The 20,049-nt window shown below is 41.1% G+C and overlaps 1 protein-coding gene across 2 annotated transcripts in view; it reads right to left on the reverse strand.

The window, feature by feature from the left end:
• Nucleotides 1-71: 71 nt before the first annotated feature.
• Nucleotides 72-20,049, reverse strand: part of lhfpl7 (LHFPL tetraspan subfamily member 7) — a 126,542-nt gene continuing 106,564 nt past the window's right edge. For both annotated transcript variants that reach the window (XM_026181157.1, XM_026181156.1), the window contains one exon: nt 72-2,469. In XM_026181157.1, the coding sequence (XP_026036942.1) occupies nt 2,243-2,469 (227 nt within the window). In that variant the 3' untranslated portion in view covers nt 72-2,242. The remainder of the gene's footprint in view (nt 2,470-20,049) is intronic.

Genomic DNA, 20,049 nt, shown 5'->3' on the forward strand with positions numbered 1-20,049 from the left:
AGGTAAAAGCAGACATGATGAGGTAATATCTCAAAATATATCTTTGAAAAACGGGGCAGTTAGGAATAACATGTGATATCAAGTACAGTTAGTTTATTTACAGTCAAACATCACAATGGAAAAAAACAAGAAATTCTACTCTAGCAAAAACAGTTTCACCAGTGCCGAGACTTTACACACAACGGTTCAACAAAGAGGGGAATAAGTCCAGTGCAGTCACGCCAGTCATTCCCACACAGTCGAGCACAGTATAAGGTCCAATACAATACCAACAGATGGCTCCTGATCTTTTGAATATGGCAACAAAATCACAGTAATTTTCTTCATGTCTTTACGGGAACCCAAATTTGGGAATTATTTCAAAAGTTGAATCCATTATCAAACTCCAACCCAATATTAAACACGAATACGCACAAACACCCACTAGAAAAGGGAGTCTAGCTTGATGAAGCTGGCAGTGTACGGGGACAGGATGCGGAGAAATGTTGTCCTTGCAACATGACAGAAATGGTGCCAACGCTTAAAAGGAGGAATGGATTGATAAAAACACACCAACACATTAGCTTATTTAAGGGAGGGAATTATTTTAAGCCACGTTTTCACATGAGCTCTGCAGAGATAACCAAAGTTCAGTTTGTACAGCTCCCTCCTCCACCACTCAAAATTTATTTTAAATCACATAATACAAGGATGCCAGGAATTAATCTGTTAGCTGCATGTCACAACCTCTTAATACAGCAATTCAAGTGATTTATCGCTTCCAGATAATTGGCAAAAACGTCTCAGGGCATAAGTACACTGCTTTTCCTTTTTTTTCCTCCCCTCCCTCTTCTCTCTCTTATTATCTCCAAGGATTCAGTGACATCTTTTTTTTCCACCAGAACATTTTCTCAAGTTAATGAGATCATACTGCATCAAGTACAGGAGTAACGCTGTGAGGGGGGAAAAAATTAGAATAAGAAATAACATCAGACAACAGGATCCAACATTTTTCAGCAGAAAAAAGATGATTACCTGATAATCGTATTAAACACTTGTCTTGGTTATGTTAAAAGGCACAAGTTGGTCAGATCATGTTTAAAATCTAGATCAGTCCCACCGTTGACGAAGCCCATCTTATCATGCATCTTTAGAGACAATTCCTGCACGGCCTTGCCTTTTGCAATCATTTTGTTCCTGAATTAAAATGTTTTCGTTTTTGTGTGTTGTAAGACGGAACAAAACGAGCGAGTTACATTACACGAAATAGATCTGAGGGGAAAAACATTGACAAAAAGGGATGCAGTATCTTATCTTTTTTTTTTTTTATCACAACACCATTCTGAAACAGCTACTCGTTAGTCATCACGAGTCGCCTCTTTGAAGAGACAGTTTTCCATTCGTCCTCACAGCAGGTCTGGTGCTGTGTGTTTTGTCCTGTTCTTTGCAGCAGCTACTAAAAAGCGATGTCTTCGAAAGCTGTGATGTCTCCTCGTCACCCACTGGTTCGCTAGCCTGGTCATAAAAACCGGGAGGCAGAAAAAGTCTGAAGAGAAAAAAAAATCCTTCAAAGCCTCAGCGTTCTCTCATTAAAGTGTTGTTCTGAAAGCTCAAACATCAGCTCGGTTAAATCCACAACGTATTTACAGTCTAAACACCCAGACACGCAGGTCCTGACGTGTGGATTTTTTTCACTTGATTGATCATGTTGGCTCTGTTTTCAAAATGTAATGTTTCTGAAAACCTCTTAGTGAAATATTATTCAATTGCTTGAGTTATACCGCCCCTTATTTTCATGCTTCCAGTCTGCATTGGAATGTTACATACTGTACGCTGACTTGTTTCTTACCATAAAAAAAAGAAAGGAAAGGAAATCCTAATATTTTTCATATTTGTTATGTTTGCAGTCATTTTCTCAGTTTCATCAGTCTTTGCATCTTCTGACTGCTTCATCTCCAAACCTGCCGGGAAGAAAACAGATGTGTCGAAGTGGAAAACACTAATCGTAACCGCAGAGTATTGTTACAGCAGAAAACTTCCCGTTTAAATTGACTGGATTAATAACGAAGAGATGCAGGAAGACGGTTTGTTTTCTTGTTTCTGCCGTCAGCTTTAGTTCTTGCTCAGAGGGGGCTTCCCAAGCAGCATCGTCTTTAAAACAAAAAAAACAACAACAAAAAAACACGATGCAGGTGTTTTCGTGTGACATTAAGCCCAGATTAGAGAGGATCGTCAGGAAGAGGAGAAGAAAAACAAGACATAACTATAAGAGCGTGGGCAGCGGGGTAGGGGACAGCTGCTCCTTCGGTGCATATTTAGCAAAAAAGGGCAAGAAGACGGTGAGCATGACTCCCACTATAGCCAGCATGTAGCCCCAGCCGATCTGGCACTCGCCAGCGTAGTAGATGTCAGAGTCTCCGCAGAAGGACCGGACCAGTGTGGAGTTCAGGCCGAAAGGGTACACCAGCAGTCCGGTCGCCATGATGAACACTGCAAAGAAGATACAGGACAAAACGCGTGAGACGGTGTACACTGCCTTATGAAGACTTGTGCAGCAAAGATTTAACACAAATGCATATGAAAAGCATGCCGATTTATGAATGTTTTCAATTTTAAAGGGGACCTGCTGTGCTTTTCCTTATTTTCTGTCATGCACACACTGTTGGTAAATGCAGATTCAAATAATGAGGTCAGCATATGTACATTTAATCTCTGTTAGCTGAAAGCTCAGGCTTCAGACTGCTCTAAACTCTTTGTTTCAGATGGTTTTCCCACTCTTGGCTTTGTGTGGAGTCGGCAAGTATGCATGTCGCCAACATGGTCGGTTCAGGTGCACGCAGAAGCCCCACCCACCTGCTGTTCAAACCTTCAGTTCAGAGCAGCGATTTGCAAACGTTTTACTGCATGGCCCACTTTTGGCTCAGACACACCAGAATCGTCCTTGCAACTATGTAAAATTGGAGTTTATTAAGTGTCCAGATGCCACAACACCCTCAACCTCTGGGTGATGATCACTTTTGATTGCAAGCGACTGTATATTTCACCTGTTAGGAGGCAACCGGTCTTCAACTGCGGTCCGACTCAGACTAACTACAGTCCCTCTTAGTCAGATTATTTTGATTATTTTAACATTGAGGATGATTTTGAACTGTTAGTCATGCAAAACTACAGACTCAAAAGTATAAAAATGTAGGAAATATTTTATATATAAAATCTCACTAAGAAAAAGATGTAGCCCTGCAACAGACTGGCAACCTGTCCAGGGTGTACAACACCTTTCACTCTATGGCTCTGTTCAACCCTAAACTGGTTAAAATGGATGGAGAGAATAGCTGTTTGTTTCTGACATCCCGATGGCTGCACATGGCATTGTATTGTTTGTGCACTTGTATGCCAAATGGGAACCACTTGGTGGCAGTAGAGATTTTACAGAAACAGTCTCTCTGTGATTCAAGTGTGCAATTTAGCTACTTCATCAGTGCTGAAGTGCCTCCATTTGCAGTAAGATTTTTGATTTGTTGCCATATGCTGCATATATAAAACTGAATCATGAGCTTGGACAGCTTTAAAAGTCCAACAGTGGCAGAACAGAGCTTTTAATGTATTGAACAACAAAAGCACAGATGACCTGTAATTGACCAAACCTTCCAGTGAGAAATGATTCATGTGTCCTTAGATCAGCTTGCACTCCTCGCTGTAAAGCTGTGGCGCTCCTTAATAAACAAAACTGTCCCCTTCTGCACTTTTGTGATGGTCAGCTTTCCGGCGACACTATCCTCGGCAGCAATGCAGCCAGAGAGTGGCTCACTTTTACAAATTGAGTCAAGTCTCCTAGCTCGTGCTGCCAAGCAGTTATCGACTGTGCTATGGGCTATCACTGCTGCTCTTAGTCATTCTGAGTGCCCACTGCATTTCCATTACAATTCCAGGTGTCATAGTTGTTTCAGGTTTGGAGCACTGGGTTACAGGAAAAGCTTGGATTTCTCAAAGTGGGTAGCTTTCTAGAAAGCTACAGCAAACATTTCTTTTATTACGCCAAATTGATTTTAGGAGATGTCAGTTTTTCTGCTTTCAATGGCAGCAGTTTCATGGTCAGCGGGAAACAATGCTCATACGAGAGCTACAATGCAGGAGCTGTATGAGTATCAAATCGATGCTTTGTGTGGGCAGCAAACAGTTGCCATCAACAAGGATGAGGAGGGAGGAAGCTTGCAGTGATGCTTTAGTTGCACACTGGGGACTCTGGGAATGACTGTTGTGGAGGGGAAAAAAAACATCAGAACGATGAGAAGGAATCACAAAGAAGGGAGCATGAACAGGTCAAGGCGAGCTATCTCCTGAGTGTGGTTTGTCAAGCATCCCGTTGTCCCTCTCTCTCGGAGCTCAGCCGTCCCAGCTCCCCATGTGTTATCTGTGGGGGCTCGACACCTCAAAGCTAATGACACTTTAATGACCTTCTTTATCAAAGTATTCTCAGCTTTTGTGGAAGAAACACAAAGACACACACGTGTGTGTTTGCAACCCAAGGCTGCTTCTCTACAGCGCTGAAAATGATGGCATTCAGAGCAAACCTGGACACAAAGCCAGGGTGGGTACGCGAACAACAGCACTGCCTGCATTTCAAAGGAATGAAATCCAGGAAGCAGCGTCGAGTAAGTATCAGGTGAGCAGAATGAGGGCTGGATTTTATCAATAAGACCAGGACAGAATGCGGCTAAGTGTCTGGATCAGATAAGCTGCAGCCTGGGCTGACTCCATCTCTGCGAGTTTTTAATGAGGGATGAGGAAAAAATCTGCCAAAAGAAAAAAGCAACTTAATTCAGAGAATAACTAAAAATGAATCAATTTGTCTTTTAAATCTAAAGCAAAGAGAACATCTTAAGAAGGGCTTCCAGCAATTTTACACATCAAAGTCTGTGTACAACTTTACGACTCCATATGTAAAAACAAGAGCTGGGAAAAGCTGGAAACTGAGAAGATACAAAGCCTCCTCAACTCGTACCTTGGACATAAGTGAGCTTCTTAGAGCTTAGAGGCTTAGAGCTAAATTTGCTGCCAACACACACCAAAATCTCTCACCCCACCAGTTGCATTGTGGGTATTAAAGGCAGCAGGTTTTTGTCAGTGAAGAAGAATGGGATGCATTGAAAGCAGCGTCACTGTTTAATTCTTTGTTTTAATTCATTTCTAACCCAACTGCACAGACTGAACTCTATGCAGGGTGAATAATGTGGACTAATCATGTCTGTGTAAGAAAAATTACACAATCTTTTAGATTGCACTGCAGCGTGGAAGAGCTTAATTTCAAAGGGGTCTTACACGCCTCAGTGGTCTAATCCTATGAGGAATGGACAGTGTGATATAAGAACCTGACATGACACCATGATGGCTTGCAAAGAGGCCGAACATTTTCATTGCATGCACAACTAGGAAGCCTCCTTAACGTGGCAAACTGAACACATCTGAGCTGCTGGTATAATGAAGTAACAAAAAGCAATCGCATAAAAGCAGAAAACTGAAAACTCTCTTGTTATTTAGCTCAGATACAGGGATTTTAATGAGCTGTGCAATGTTGCCCTTGAGCTGTAAAAGGCCAACTTCATTCACCTCCTTGTACCCCCAAGTAGCAGACTGTTTACAATCAACCCATAGTCAGCATTTGTCGGAGCAGAAGATGGCATGGAAAGACCGGCTTAGCCAGGCCTTCTTTCCCAGGGAGAGGAATAAGAGTGAAGAGGCGTAGAGAGAGTGTGTCAGTCCCAATCAGATGAGTGCTGCTGAGTATGCGAGGCTATCATAATAACTCAGAGATGATGAGACAGTGAATCGTGGAAGGGCTTCAAGTCACTAATGTGTCCCAGTTTCATTGCAAACGTTCCAGAGAGACTCAAAAGAAGACCACGACAAACTTTAAAGGGTAAGATGGCAAAACTCCCACTCGCTGCATTCACTTTAACCAATTAGACCTTTGTCTTATTTCAAAGTAACGAAAAAAAAACCCAAACACTCAAATCTGATATTTGGTTAGAAGCAGGTACTTCGCAACAAACCAGTGCTTATTATTGTCCCATTCATAATGCTGCCCTTCAGAATACTTGCACTCATATTTGTCTTTTCTTTAAAAAAAAAAAAAAGAAGAAGAAGAAGAACGAAAGGAAAAAGTGTCCTTGGAAAACTCCGTGCGTTCTGTTTCTCATGACTGCCAACTTGCCTGACTCTTCACTTCATTAGCTTTGAAGTGGGTGCAGAATTCAGACAGAGGGAGTAAAATAAGGATTAGGAGAAGCCAAAGCAGCCAGAAGCATCGCAGAGCACTACACTTCATTGTTCCTGAAATCTGGCCTGGTTTCACAGGTAGCTACAAGGCTGCGGAGGCCTTTGTGTAGACTAATAAACAGCAAATACCTTTATGTGCATTCTTCTTTTTTTCCCTATGAAGGTTTGTGTGTGTGTGTCTACAGCAAAGGTAGCTGTAGATGAGGGAAACAAAATTAAATAAAACAGATCAGAACGTATTGTACTGCCATACAAAGATTCGGTATAGCTTCTACCAACTAAATGAACTAAATTAACCTTGAATCTCTTTCTCAGTGGTGTAGCGAGAAATGGAAAGCTGCTCCCAGGGACGGTGAAACAGGTTCACAGCGGTGCGAATGAGAGAAAGAGATTGAATGGGATTGTGGGGCAGGAAGGTGTGTGATAACCTGGCACCCAAGCGTGACACTGAATCAGTTTCATCACAGACCCCTAACACAGAAATCACTGGCTTAGTTCATATGCCATATTTACGCGTGGATGCCTGAGTTCAGCAGATGAAATACGAAATCTACTATTGTCAGAAAATGTCAGAAAAATCCAATATGCCGTAGTCCCAGACATTCATACACACTGCATCTAATGTAGCATTATTCAATTTTATTCTTCCCAAGATACAGCTAATAAAAATCCAGCTCTGTGACTTCAAACTCCTTTTCATTACAATACAAAAGGTCTGTGCTTTGGATCAAACTGCATTGCCACTGTTTGCTTACTTTCATAACTTTATTAGCAATGGGAAGGGCTGAATTAAACACAACAGGAAATGGGTGGCTCTACTGTGGATGGAGCGCTCAAGCTTTGCTGTGGTGTCACGTGCGTGTTCCCTCTGGCAAAAAACGACATAAAATAGAATATATTAAGTGCAGTGATTGTTTTCACCCGGGCCCAGGCGGAGAGACGTCTGTCTACAGTAGGAGTCCAGTAAAACCTGGTCAGCAGTAGCATTGTACTGAAGCTGTGATTCACTGTCTATATACATGGAATTGTTGCAATTACCTTAAGATCAAAGGGGATATGTGCAGTCATCAGCTTAGTTCATTAACATGCTGTCTTAGCGTGCACTTCTCCAGAAGTCAGGCGCTTTAAATTGTTTTCTAAAAAGAAATGAGGAAGAACAAGACACAGTTAAAAAAGAAGGCTAGGCCAGGCTATGCAATGTGGATTCAAGCCTCTCAGCCAGTAAAGAGGAAATGGAATACATTAGAATAGACTAATGTCCTCCTTATCTTCTCTGACCTACAAGCGGGACAGGCAGTCAGGTGGAGACCACCCGCTCCAGCGGGACGAGGGCAGTCAGACGTGTAAATACAAAAGCATTAACAGAGTCAGCACAGAGTCACGCAGGCACCTTTGGGTGTCACCAGCACCCGCTGCTTCCTCTTCCTCTCCCGCTTCCCTAAAGAAACTTCTTATCTAGCTGCTGTCCAAACCGGGACGTTATCTGGCTCTACCGTTCACTTCAAAAGACACATGAAAGAAGTCACACATTAAGAGTGTGGCCTCGCATGCCCACAGGCCTGTTTGATGTCACATTAACTTGCAAGAAAAGAGGAGAAAAGAGGGTGAAAAGGAGACATTTTTCATTTTTGTCATGTTCTGAATTTTTTTTCCAAGTAAAGTTGCGGGAAAAAGAATCTTGATTTGCTGACACACGGCTCATTTGTTTGCCTAGTGGCAGAAAAAGATTAGAACTGTTGCTGTAGTAACTTCCCCTGCTGTGGTGGTCATCGTATTTCTCCCTCTTTTCTTCTTACACAGTTTTCCATCATTAGAAAGAATGAGCTGATCTCTGTCTGGTCCCATGTAGAAACAGCAGCCCAGATGTGATCAGGCATACCGATGTAAATGAAATACCGTACTGATGTACAAGCAACAGCCCAGACCAGTAAACACTGTGACCCACATACACACCCTTACGCAGAGTATATACTATTATGTATAGATGTTAGCATGTACGAAAATATTAGTTTAAGCGGGATAATGTAGGCACAGTTTGTATTGGCTGGAAATGTGTGGCCCACAATAAAAGCTTAACAAAGGGCAGTGCAGAAGTGTTGCGCATCTCTAGGAAATTGCCTTTTCACTAGCTGCACACAAGGAGTATTTCCATTTCCCCTCCTATTTACAGAGAATAGAGATGGAGATAGATAATTTCTATTCTCTCTCACACACAGAGGACACACTTTTCCTCTCCCAAAAGGAAGTAGAAGGCTGTCGAACACATGGATGTGACTGTGCATTAAAGAGAAACCACAGAGAGTCGAGTGTGTGGTGTGTCATGGCCTTCCTGTTGATCTGTGTTTATTGTAATCCTTACTTCTTAGAGCTGTACTACCAAACAAGTTCACCACAGTGAGGCTTTCATTGCATTAGCTGGCATTAGCTGGTCTTACAGCGACAGTTAACAACTTTCTCTGTTAAGCTGCGATTTCTGCTTCAGGTCGTGTGCGCGCTGACATAAAAATGGGTGCTTTGCTCCTCTTTTGCATGCATTGATCCCCATAAGTGACGCTGGCTCCAATCAGAGATGTTATTGGCTGATGATGATGATGATGATAAAAAGGTATAAAGAACATCAAAAACAAATTTGAAATGCAACACTGTAGCAAAAACGATGAGAGATCAATGCTGCAGAAAATGGCACAGAGCGGTAAAATTAAGATTTCAAGTAAACTGTTTTATCACTGAGTGTGCTCTCAGTGCTGCTGCTTCTTTCTAAGGTGGCGTGCACGTTACAGATCTGAAACTTTACACTGGATACATTGTAACATGTAACTGTCCCACAGCCATAGCCCGCATCTCCTATTTCATCAATAAAGGAGACGTGGAAAACGGTTTAATTTGTCAGCAGCTCAAAGTGAAATTAATTAGATTTATTAAATGGGTATTCTTTACATGTGCTCTGTTTTCTAGTAACTGCAATTCCAGCAGTGTAAAAGATATTTAGCAGCAGATTAGAATCAAGTATAACAACATTTGATACATTTCCTAAATCACTAGATTAATACACACGCATTCCCCTGACAATGCAGTTCTAGTAAGGTACAGCATAACAGCCTGCACATATAAAACATATTCCCCTAGCACAGGATCTTTATCACACTTAAACTCTGCTGTTAATAAAAGAATCTGTGAAAATGTGGCTCTTCCAAACAATTTTAAACCAAAACTCGCAACATAATCTGCTACCAATCAGCACAAGATTCTTTTTCTCAGCTGGGAAATCTACAACATAGCCACAAACCCTCTGAAGGCCTACGACATAACATGTGCGCCTTCCTAGAACTGTAACTACATGTGTTGTTGACGCAGGCTGCAACTGATTGGTCTGTTTGCAGTAATGCAGATTCTTCCTGTGCATTTCCACAGTTTATTCATTTATCCGTGAGAGAATTATACACTTTATTACCTCAATATTCAGAATAATAACCATAGTATCAATATGGGGACTTCTAAATGGACTCATTCCTGGAAGATGATTGCCTAAACTATATGAATAATTTAGTATTGTACAATAATAGTGGGGGAATGTACAAATACTCTTTGAGAAATTGTCTTTATTTTCTTTCTGTGAGTAAATAAAGTACCCTTTTCCCCACTTAACCTCTCTGCCAATCAATTTCCATTTTATCTGCACTTGGGTCCACTTCTTTTGTCTCATTGCACTTTGAGTTGATATTTGGAAGCGTATACAGACTAACACAGATGCTCCACCACAGCGTTACTTACACTATCTAAACGTGCATGAAGTCTTCTCCATTATTTTGCCCCCTCGGTGAGCTCAAGGTGACTAATCGTAGCAAGGAAGATGAAAGTTTGGGAGTTGTTGGAAGTCGAACTGTGCCAGCAATGAATCTCCAGGTAGTCAGCTGGGACCTGGCGAAGCGTGGGCATAAACAGCAGGGACTCCATCCTAATGTGATGAGCTGTGCTCTAGTCTGCACACAGCCACGTTGATAATTAAGCTCAGTGAGCCTCTGGGAAATTATGCTAATGATGTTCCTCCAACTACCTACATATCTTGAAATGTTTGGCTTAAGGTGATCAGAGCGGCGAGTAAAAAAAACGCAACTCTCTAATAAATGTTTCTGAAACAGGTTGAGACAGAGAGGAAAAGAGGGCAGTGACAGAAGATGAGATGAGCGGTTGCCATTTTGTTTAAGACTTTATTTTGTTTAAGCAGAAAAGAATTATAGTTCACAAAGAAGGGGAAGAAATAAAGGGATGCAGTGGTGGAAAGGACATTTTCAGCTAGACCTGTGATTTACTCAGAGGCAACACCCAGAACAAAGTGAAGCAAGAAGAAAGCAAATGGTACCTTTAAAACCAAAAGCTGCCACTTTTCACAAAAAATGATTAAAACATAAGTAAGGGAAGGGAATCGGTTCGCTTGGTACAGCTTGATTTTTAGTTGCCACACAGAGGTGAGACAAATCTCTCTTTGAATGTCTTGAGGAGATATACCTGTCAGAGTACGTGTGAAAGAGAGTTTTTAAAGAGCAAACTAAACCATTTTTACTGGAAATTGTCTACAATTGTCACTGGAGGCAAAAACCTGTTGACCTTGAGAGCTGCACAAAAAGAAAAAACAGTGGGAGCGCAAAGGCAGAGAAAGCAGACGAGGAAATAAAATACAGGGAGTTGGGAGAGATTAGCTGGGCAATAAAATAGCTTCTGCTATCTTTAGAGTGAGCAGGCCTGCCTGTGTACTGGTCAATCCCAGCCCAGTAATGGGGCTCTTTATCACTGAGCCATTCAGTCTCTGCTGCGAGCTCGAGACTGCAGAGGTGGTTCAAGCCCTCTAACCGCAATGTATCTGGGCATGTAAATATTTTGTTGGAACTCATAGAGACTTAAAGATTCTGACATGTTCAAGCATTATGCAACTTGGAGATAATGTTAGATGATTAGGTGACGCTTTCAATATCTGTGGGATACTGTGCATCGCATTAAATATAAGACATCACTGCTTTGTACTGATACTACATTCTATCCATCCATTTTCTTAAGAGGTTACCTAACTTAGGGTCACGGGTTGCTCCATCTGCTCACTCTGGCTTAAAGGTGGGCATTATGTGTATTTCCATCCATCCATCCACCGATCCATCTACTTTCTTCACTTATCTAATTCAGGGTTGCAAAGGGGCTGGAACCTATCGCAGCTGTGATAGGGCAAGAGTCGGGGTACACCCTGAACAGGCCGCCAGTCTGTCAGAGCTAACATAGAAAGACAGGCAACCATTCAGACTCACATTCACACCTATGGTCAATTCAGAATCACAACTTAACCTAACCCCATGAACTGTTATTCATAATCTGTATTAACATTTCTTATCTTATACTGGGCCTTGGTGCAGCCCTTCAGTTAATCCTCTGAAAGCTATTTTAGAACCCCTCCTCTGTTTGTGATTGGTTGCCCATCACAAACAGAAGGTCTAAACAGCAGGTGTGTGCCTGAGATAAGCACACGAGGCCCCGTCTTGCTGACATCCTACAGGCCAATAGTAGGACAAAGCTGTCTGAAATCAAGTGAGAGTGATCTGAAGTCTGAGCTTTTAGATCAGGAGGGTTAGTTGTACACACGTGCATTTATGGGGGTAGTGTCAAATATTGCATCTTTTCAGGTATTTTTTCTTTTTGTTGTATTTTGTTTTCAATTTTGGGATTGCTGTAGAAATTTGTTGTTGTTGTTTTGAATGTGAAAATATAATTCAGTGTGGGTGTCTCACATTTCTCTCACTCACAGCAGTAATCACCTCACTGTTGCCAACTTTGTCACAAGTATGATAAATTTCATAGCCACTTAGCCATTTGTATTTTTATTAAAAGAAGAATAGCAAAAAAAAAAAAAATCTGGACAGTGCTGCTTTACAACTGAACTCTCAAAAGGACATCTCACACAATTTCCTTGTTTGTGTACAAACTTGTCAAAAAACATTGTTGTGGTTTTTATTTCTTCCTCTGAACCAGCAGTGAGACAAAAAGGAGGATATATGTGTCTTACATCTTTCTCTCTGAGCGAACATTCAAAATAAAGCATTTGTCAGCCAATCTGGTGGTTAGAAAATTTGCTGTTGATTACCACCAAACCCCCCTGAGCCCGGTAAATGGTATTCAGGACAGAACTATAATTATCTGTTCCTTGAGAAAGCAAATAGACATACTTCTGAAAACAAAGAACAATTTTTTTGAGAGGCTTGATTCGTCTTAGTAGTAAAGATGAATCAAATATCTGCTAAAAACATATTAGTGGCCGAATAACTGGAGGGAAAAAGCACCATTACTGTTAAGTTTTGCAAAACAAAGATAAAGTAAATTAAAGCCAAGAAAGAAAGAATCAAATGCTTAAAAAAAACCCCACAAACAAACAAACATACGAACAAAAAAAAAACCTGACAGCCGGGCAGCAATTTCTTCCACAGCCTCCAAACAAAGACCATTTTCAGCATGTGTCTCTGAGCTCCCAGTGCATGCCGAACCATTTGAACTCATGCTTATGACTGCAAATCTTCATCCTGGGAGCACTGTAGCGATGACACACGAATCTCACACACTGCACCCAATCTATCATCTTAATTACTTCCATTTCCATATTGCCATCTATTTTTTTATGTGGCAAATGAATTTATACGTCAGACAAATTGCTTGTCCTTGACTTGCTTATCAGTTATGTGGCAACCCATGGCGCACATGGGGCCATGTCAGCGGATGAGCTAACCAAACGTAATCCATCGCTCAATCCATCCATGCCACCTTGCAGATTGGGTATGCACAGGAGACAAAGTACCTCAAGAGTGTGGTGGGGAAAATAAATAATAATAATGCAAGAGATAAAGTGGTGATTGGATTGAAGACATTAATCAACTATGAAAGGTTGTGTTTAACAGGAGGAATAAGTCATTTAAGAAACAATGGACTATCTAACGAAACCTGAAGCTATGTCCCTGCGCTAGGCTGTTAAAGGTGATGTCTGTATGTGTGCGCGCGTATGTATATGCCTGTGTGTCTGACATTAGCCCAGTGATTGTGTTGACAGTCTCTAAGCCCTAAGCGAGACGTCTCCTGGGCTCAGTAACTGCCTCAGGTTCAACAGTGAATGTCAGCGGTGAATGCTAGAATGACCCTGTGACATTAGTAGGTACACTGCATAGCCAGCTCAGCTGTCAAGCCACAGTTCACGTCTGTGGGCCACGGTGATAAAATGAAAGGTTGAACACAACACACCACAATGACTTGAATGCCATTTGTAAAAATAACGTTTTCGGTTACTAACTGTGAAACCGGGTCAACTTTACATGACCGCAAAAGAACAAAACAGATGAGACACACAAAACAACCACAGAGACAAAATAACAAAGAAACTAAACAGCTAGATGCACAGAGAAGAACTACAAAGACATAGAAAATGTCAGCAGAGAGATGCAAAACAATCACATAGAGGGACTCAACAAACACATGGAAACAAATTAGTTATAAAGAGACACAACATGAGAACAGAGAGAAGCAAAACATCCAAAACAGCTAAATGTAAAGATGCAAAACAACAAAAAGAAAGACAAAAGACACAGAAAACTATCAGATATGCGAAAGACGCACAGATAGACAAAACAACTAGAAAGAGAGGTAAAGCAAGCAGATGCAGACAGAAAATTCAATAGAATTTTATATCTCACCAAATCACAACAACAGTGGCCTCAAAGCAGTTTATACTGTAAGATAAAGACCCTACAACCATACAGAGAAAACCCCAGCAATCTCCTTATGAGTAAGCATTTGGCAACAGTGGGGAGGGAAAACTCTCTTTTAACAAGAAGAAACCTCTGACAGAACCAGGTTCAGGGAGGGGTTGAGGGGTTCAACGATTTTTTTTTGCGATTAGTCGACTAATCAGATCATCATCCATTGGACGTAAAACGTACAGCTTATTGCACCAGCAGCATCTGCTCTTATATAACTATCATTAGCTTACAGCTTTAAGTGTTTAAGGTCTGTGCTAACTAAAAATAAAGACAAGATGATAGTTTATTAAATTTTAATGAAATCTGCAGATTGTTTCGGTGAAGTTTAATAAACTCAGCCGTCTGCTGCTTGCTATCTAAAATATAACAGGACACCGGAGTAAATTCTCGAGCATCTCACACTTCTGATAATCAGCTGTCTGCTTGACGTTTATTCAGCTGTGTAAAAACTATAACTTTAATCTCAGCCAAACCGATTTACTCAGGAACAAATAAAATACTAAAACAAAAAGCCAAACAATAAAATTTTTAAGTTATCTAAGTGACTTATATATCATGTTTAACCTGAGTAGCGAAAGACAGCGGTGGGTTTGAAAATGATTTGCCGGGAGTCCGGTGTTCTCACCGGCTCTAGTGAGCCTTGCCCCCGGCTAGCTATCGAGCTGGTGGGTAACAGACGTCTCCGAAAACGTCGGAGCGCTTTTGAAAATATGTGGTGTCTTGATAAACTGAGCAGATATTTGAGGTTTACACAGCTACATTCTCGCCTGAAAATATGTTAAACGTTTATTTTGTGACCCAGAAAGAATAATAAGAGTAAAACTAACTAGCTGCCCCCATTGTTAGAAAATGAGCTGGGCACATAGCGGTGTCTGGGACACAGCTTCTTCTTCTTCGGGGTTTAACGGCAGCTGGCATCCTTGTACATGCAGTGCTGCCATCTTCTGTTTCAGTCCGTTATTACACTCTTAAATCCTACTACTTATTGCTGCGTCTTTTGTGATCTTACAAAGCTTCAAACGACGCGTCGACTAATAAATTAGTCGTCGACGATTTTGATAGTCGACGTAATCGTGACTAGCCGACTAATCGTGGCAGCCCTAAAAGTGATGCAAAAAAACAAAAAGGAAGACAACTAAAAAGACAGAGAAAACATCAGAGAGAAGAAAACGCTCACAGAGAGACAAAACAACAACAAAGAGAAGTAAAACAAACTGATGAAGACAAAATGACTACAAAGAAACAAAACTACAAAGACAGAAAATGACAACAGAGAGATGCAAAACAACCAAAAGAGGGTCAAAAGTTAAAAAACAAAACAGCTTGATATAAAGTGATGCAAAACCAAGAAAAAGAAAGAGAAAGCAAAGGCACAGGAAGTGTCGGAGCGATGCAAAACAACCTCATAGAGCAACGAGATAAATACATGCATAGAAAGGTAAAATAATATAAGAGATGCAAAACCATCATATATCGACAAAAATCACCACAAAGAGATTTAAAAACAACCACATATTTTTAAAAAAAGGATGTATATCTATTGTTAGCAAAGTTACAAACAGTCATTGGATGACTGTACCGGTGTATCTATTCAAACCTCACCACTAAGCAGCATCAAGGACAGTCGTTTAATTTTATTGTACTTCTTAACAAAAGCTTTTATTGACTCACTGGATCTCGTTGAATAAATGTATAGTATATTTTTACATAAACATGCATCCAGCCCATTTTTGTCAGACTACATTTTAGAACTCACAACCCCCCCACAGAACACCACAGATATAATGAAAAGTGCAAAGTGCATGAATTCATTAGGTGGAGTACGAACAGAGTACTTATTTTCCAATTGACTGCTGCACACATTTTTCAAATAGCAGAATGTATTTTAAATGACTTTCCTACGTCCTGGGGTTAGAGAGCTCGCTCTATGCATAGACGACCCAGCAACCCAAGTGAGAAAAAGTGAATTTAAAAAAAGAGAAAGTGCCACAGGAATTCACCTTTGTTGTGGAAATTAATGTTGCATCCACAGTCAGTTTTTTAAAAGTGTTGCCTTGGCAGCACGCGGTTTACTAAGGAGCCGAAAAGAGAAAGTGGATCAGTATGAATGTGATGTGCACAAGGATGCTGTAGACAAAAGAAAAGCAAGAGCCCTGCACCTGGGCCCAGTAACTATTTATGAGCTGCCATTAATCAGTTAGTGTGTGCGTTTTGAAATATAGCCTCTTTGTGTTGCTTGTGGATTCTGCACGTGGAAGTAATAAATGGGTGCTCCTGTGTATGATCTGTGTGTGTGTGTTTGTATTACTGCATGCACCTCTCTCCTTTTGTTGCTTTATTTCAATAGAAAAGAAGTAAAATAGGGGGAAAAAAAAGTTTTAACTACTACTGGCTATTTTATGCAATATTAAGGGGCTTTTACAGTGATGAAAATACTTTCTGTTCTGAGGATCAGTGAAAGCACAGTGCTGTCTGTTTAGCAGGTGGTATGTCGGCTGTGGAAGCTGTGTCTGCACAATCTATGTTTGGCCTTGGTGTGCAGAGACTAACTGAGTGAAACATAGCTGGTTGCAAAGCTCTAAAATATACTGATGTGTGCTTGTTTTTTGTATTTAAAACAAAAAGTTCAGTTAGGCTCAGCTTCGAGGCCGATGCCGCCTGTGCACACGGCTGAGGCAGGATGCTTTCTTCAGAGGAAGTGTCAGCCTCGCAGCACAGAGGAGGCCCGTGTCCTGCTCCATGGCACCGTCCTGGGTGATCATTATCTGACGATATATAGAAACCTTTATGAAGAGTGCAGGATACAGCTGGGTGTGTTTGATGGGGCGGCAGCAACATAATGAATCCCTACAGGAGACACGGGGGCCCTGCTGTGCTGCTGTAATGAAGCGCTGGCCTGCCATCCCTCCCTGACACACTGGCATTAAGGAAAAATGGAAACCATTACCTTCAGCCTTCACCACAGTGTACCAAGTGGGAGGACCTGGAGCAGGCTTAGATGTGTCTGTGTATTCGTGCATGTTTGTCGGTCAGGAATAACAAACAGCTAAGGCATAGACGAGACACAACAGGGGATCCACATCAGACAGGATTCATAAAAATACAGCTGAAAATTTGACAAACTATTGAAAAGTTAAAACCAAAGAAAAGGATGCTTTTCCATAACTGTTAACTTCTACAGGCGTATTTGATTTCAGACATGTGCAGCAGATATAACAGACAGGATTTTAAAGAGGGTTGGATGTCTCCTCTCAGCCACATTCCAGCAGAAAGTCTCTACAACTGCCCAGGGATCTTAACAGCTTTCTTTGTGTGTGTTGCGTGTCTCAGTAGCCCCCCACTAAGCTTATCCTTGCTTCAATGCGTCTTATTAGGAGTAGAATGTCTTTGTTTGTTGTGGATTTCTAACCGGGTAAATAGACTATGCTTTTCAGCCTTGTGCATGTTACAATTTCTCACATTTCAGGGTTGCATCAAGAGTCTTTTTTTCAAGTGTTGAAATTCACAAAGGCCCATGGGAACGAGAACAAAGGGATTTTTCTTCTTAATACTCTGCAAATGGTATTTTGTGGGCTGACTTCTTAAAAGTAAAAAGTCAGTTGTAATGGCTGTGTCCTCCACTGTTGGCTGGTCTCTCAAATTGGAGTGCCACTGGCTGGAGACCATTTGATCAGCAGATCTCTGGGATCAAGTTCATTACAAGAGAAGGAGCACCACAGCAGCCTGCCACAGATGAAGCCTTTAGATTAGATGGGCTTTTCCCTTTCGCTCTGTAGTTCCCTCCTCTGTCTACCATTCCTGCTTGCCTCTTTCAGTTAAAAAAAAAATGTTGCACAAAGGAAATCGTGCAAGTTCTTGGTAACAAATGATTAGTAATATCTAAAGTGTTTTCTGGTGGCTTACAGGGTTGCAGGAGCAAATCTTTGATTTTGTGGGAGCTTTAATCACCAGATTTAGCCACTTAATGTTAGGAATAGGTAAGAAAAAACAACACTGGAAGTAGTGCTCAGAGTCCACAATTGGTTCTTTGTGTAAAAGACAGTACAGTTACTTGAAATATTTCAGAAAAAAACAGGCAGGGAAAGTCTGTGTTCACAAAAAAATAATAAATAATGATCCTGTGTAGTATTCATCTAATCTGCAGCTCTGCAGTTTACATCTACCATATGCAGTATGTTGTGATTGCCAGTGTTTCAGAACGATGCCGATGCAGAAGCATCTACATCGAGTTAAATTAACCTTTTTGAAAAACTCTAAATTGATTGGTTCATGTCTGGATCGTGCTGACCAATCAGAAGCGTTGCTAAAAGTTCTCTATATTCAATAAGAAGAAGTATTAGGCAAACACTGCTGTATTGCTAACTGTAACTTCTACATCCCTTGTTCCTGTCAAGTAGTTTGTAAGAAATATTAGGGTATAAGGGGACAAAAGGAAAGAGACAATGAGAAGGAATACTTTGTAATGTTTAGAACTATTTAAAATCCTCAGTGCCTAATAAATAAAGAATTTAAAACAAAGACAGAAGCTGTAATCACACTGTGAATCAAGCATTTATTCCATTAGAGGAGGCCAGTATCTGTTTGAGAGTTTGTTTTACAAAAGGCTCGATTACGCAAAGTGCATAAATGCAAATGTATTAACAGCTTAGCAGGAGGAGAAAGACCCTATTAGGTGATGCGGCATCAGCACATACTCGAGGTTACGCTATCAGTATTCCAGTCTGTTTGAGACTCATTTAAGTGTCACTTCCTCTGAAGTTTAAGATCTAATTGTTTCTTCTTCTTTGCTACATTTCTGTTTCATGGTCTTTGTAGTCAGTTTTATCTTCCTTTGGCTTTTTCAATCTTTGTTCCTTTCCTCAGTGACTTCCCCATCTGTGTGTTTACTCTTCATTCTCCTTTCACTCACTTCCTGTTTTATTTTGAACATTATTTCCTCTTGTGGCTTTCCGTCCATCCTTTGTTTTTGTTTTTTCCCCACTCCTTCATGTCGACTGAGTTCACTTCTTATTCCTGTGTTCTCCCTCAGCCTGTCAGATCACTGTTGTGACTCCCTCAAGTCTCAGTTTGACTCCCCGGTCTGGCTCCTTTGTACCTGGATTTGGACTTTTGGTTTTATGTTTCGGACCTCCTCTCTCCGAGCTGCTGTATACATTACATTTTTGCCACTGTTGCCATTCTGTCTTCTATGGTGTCTGCAGCTGGGCCCACACTTGATTACTCCCTCAAAGCAATGCATTTAAATTGACTTGTAAACAGTAATTTACTGGTTCCCATTCAAATGCTCTTCGCATACTATATAAGCAGTCATTGTGGGAATGACTTTTCTACAACCCATTAGTAACCATGAAATACGCGTATAAATTATTCACCTTCTTTAATACCACAAGTTCTAATATTTTCACTTTAGAGGCGATGACACATGATGCACGGAGCGCTAAAATAATTGCATTTGCACACACTGCATCACACTGAGAATTTAGGTGCCTTTCACTCTTCAACCTTAAAACCGTTTGCTTTTGCATCTCTTACATTTTTAATGAGCCCTGCCTCGCTCTGTCAGCAACGACTGAGACAGACAGGTGCACACACACATGTTTTAATGACATCTCTTTAAGTGCTGTCCACTCTAGTGGATAAGTGACTTTTAGCAGTTCCCCCTCAGCCTCACCCTGCATCATCTCTTTGGTCTTCTGAAGTTTGTTGCTTAAAGGAAGAGAGCTCATCCTGCTCTTTAATCACCCACATATCATATTCTCTTTGATCTGTGGAGCCAATCAAAAATTTACCTCCACCCTGGCAGTGCGGATAAATGCCTCCCATCTCTCCTTTAATCGATCACACGCTTTCAGATCTGTAAATGAAGGTAACAAGGATGACCAGAGAGGTAATCAAGACGACCACTGAGACACGAGGGAGAGGAGCGCTAATGCAGTGAGAGCAGTCAGAACAGTGGTGGCTCAGCTGCTCTCACACACACACACACACACACACACACACACACACACACACA

The sequence above is a fragment of the Astatotilapia calliptera genome, chromosome 10 (genome assembly GCF_900246225.1).
Source record: "Astatotilapia calliptera chromosome 10, fAstCal1.2, whole genome shotgun sequence".
Classification (NCBI taxonomy): domain Eukaryota; kingdom Metazoa; phylum Chordata; class Actinopteri; order Cichliformes; family Cichlidae; genus Astatotilapia; species Astatotilapia calliptera.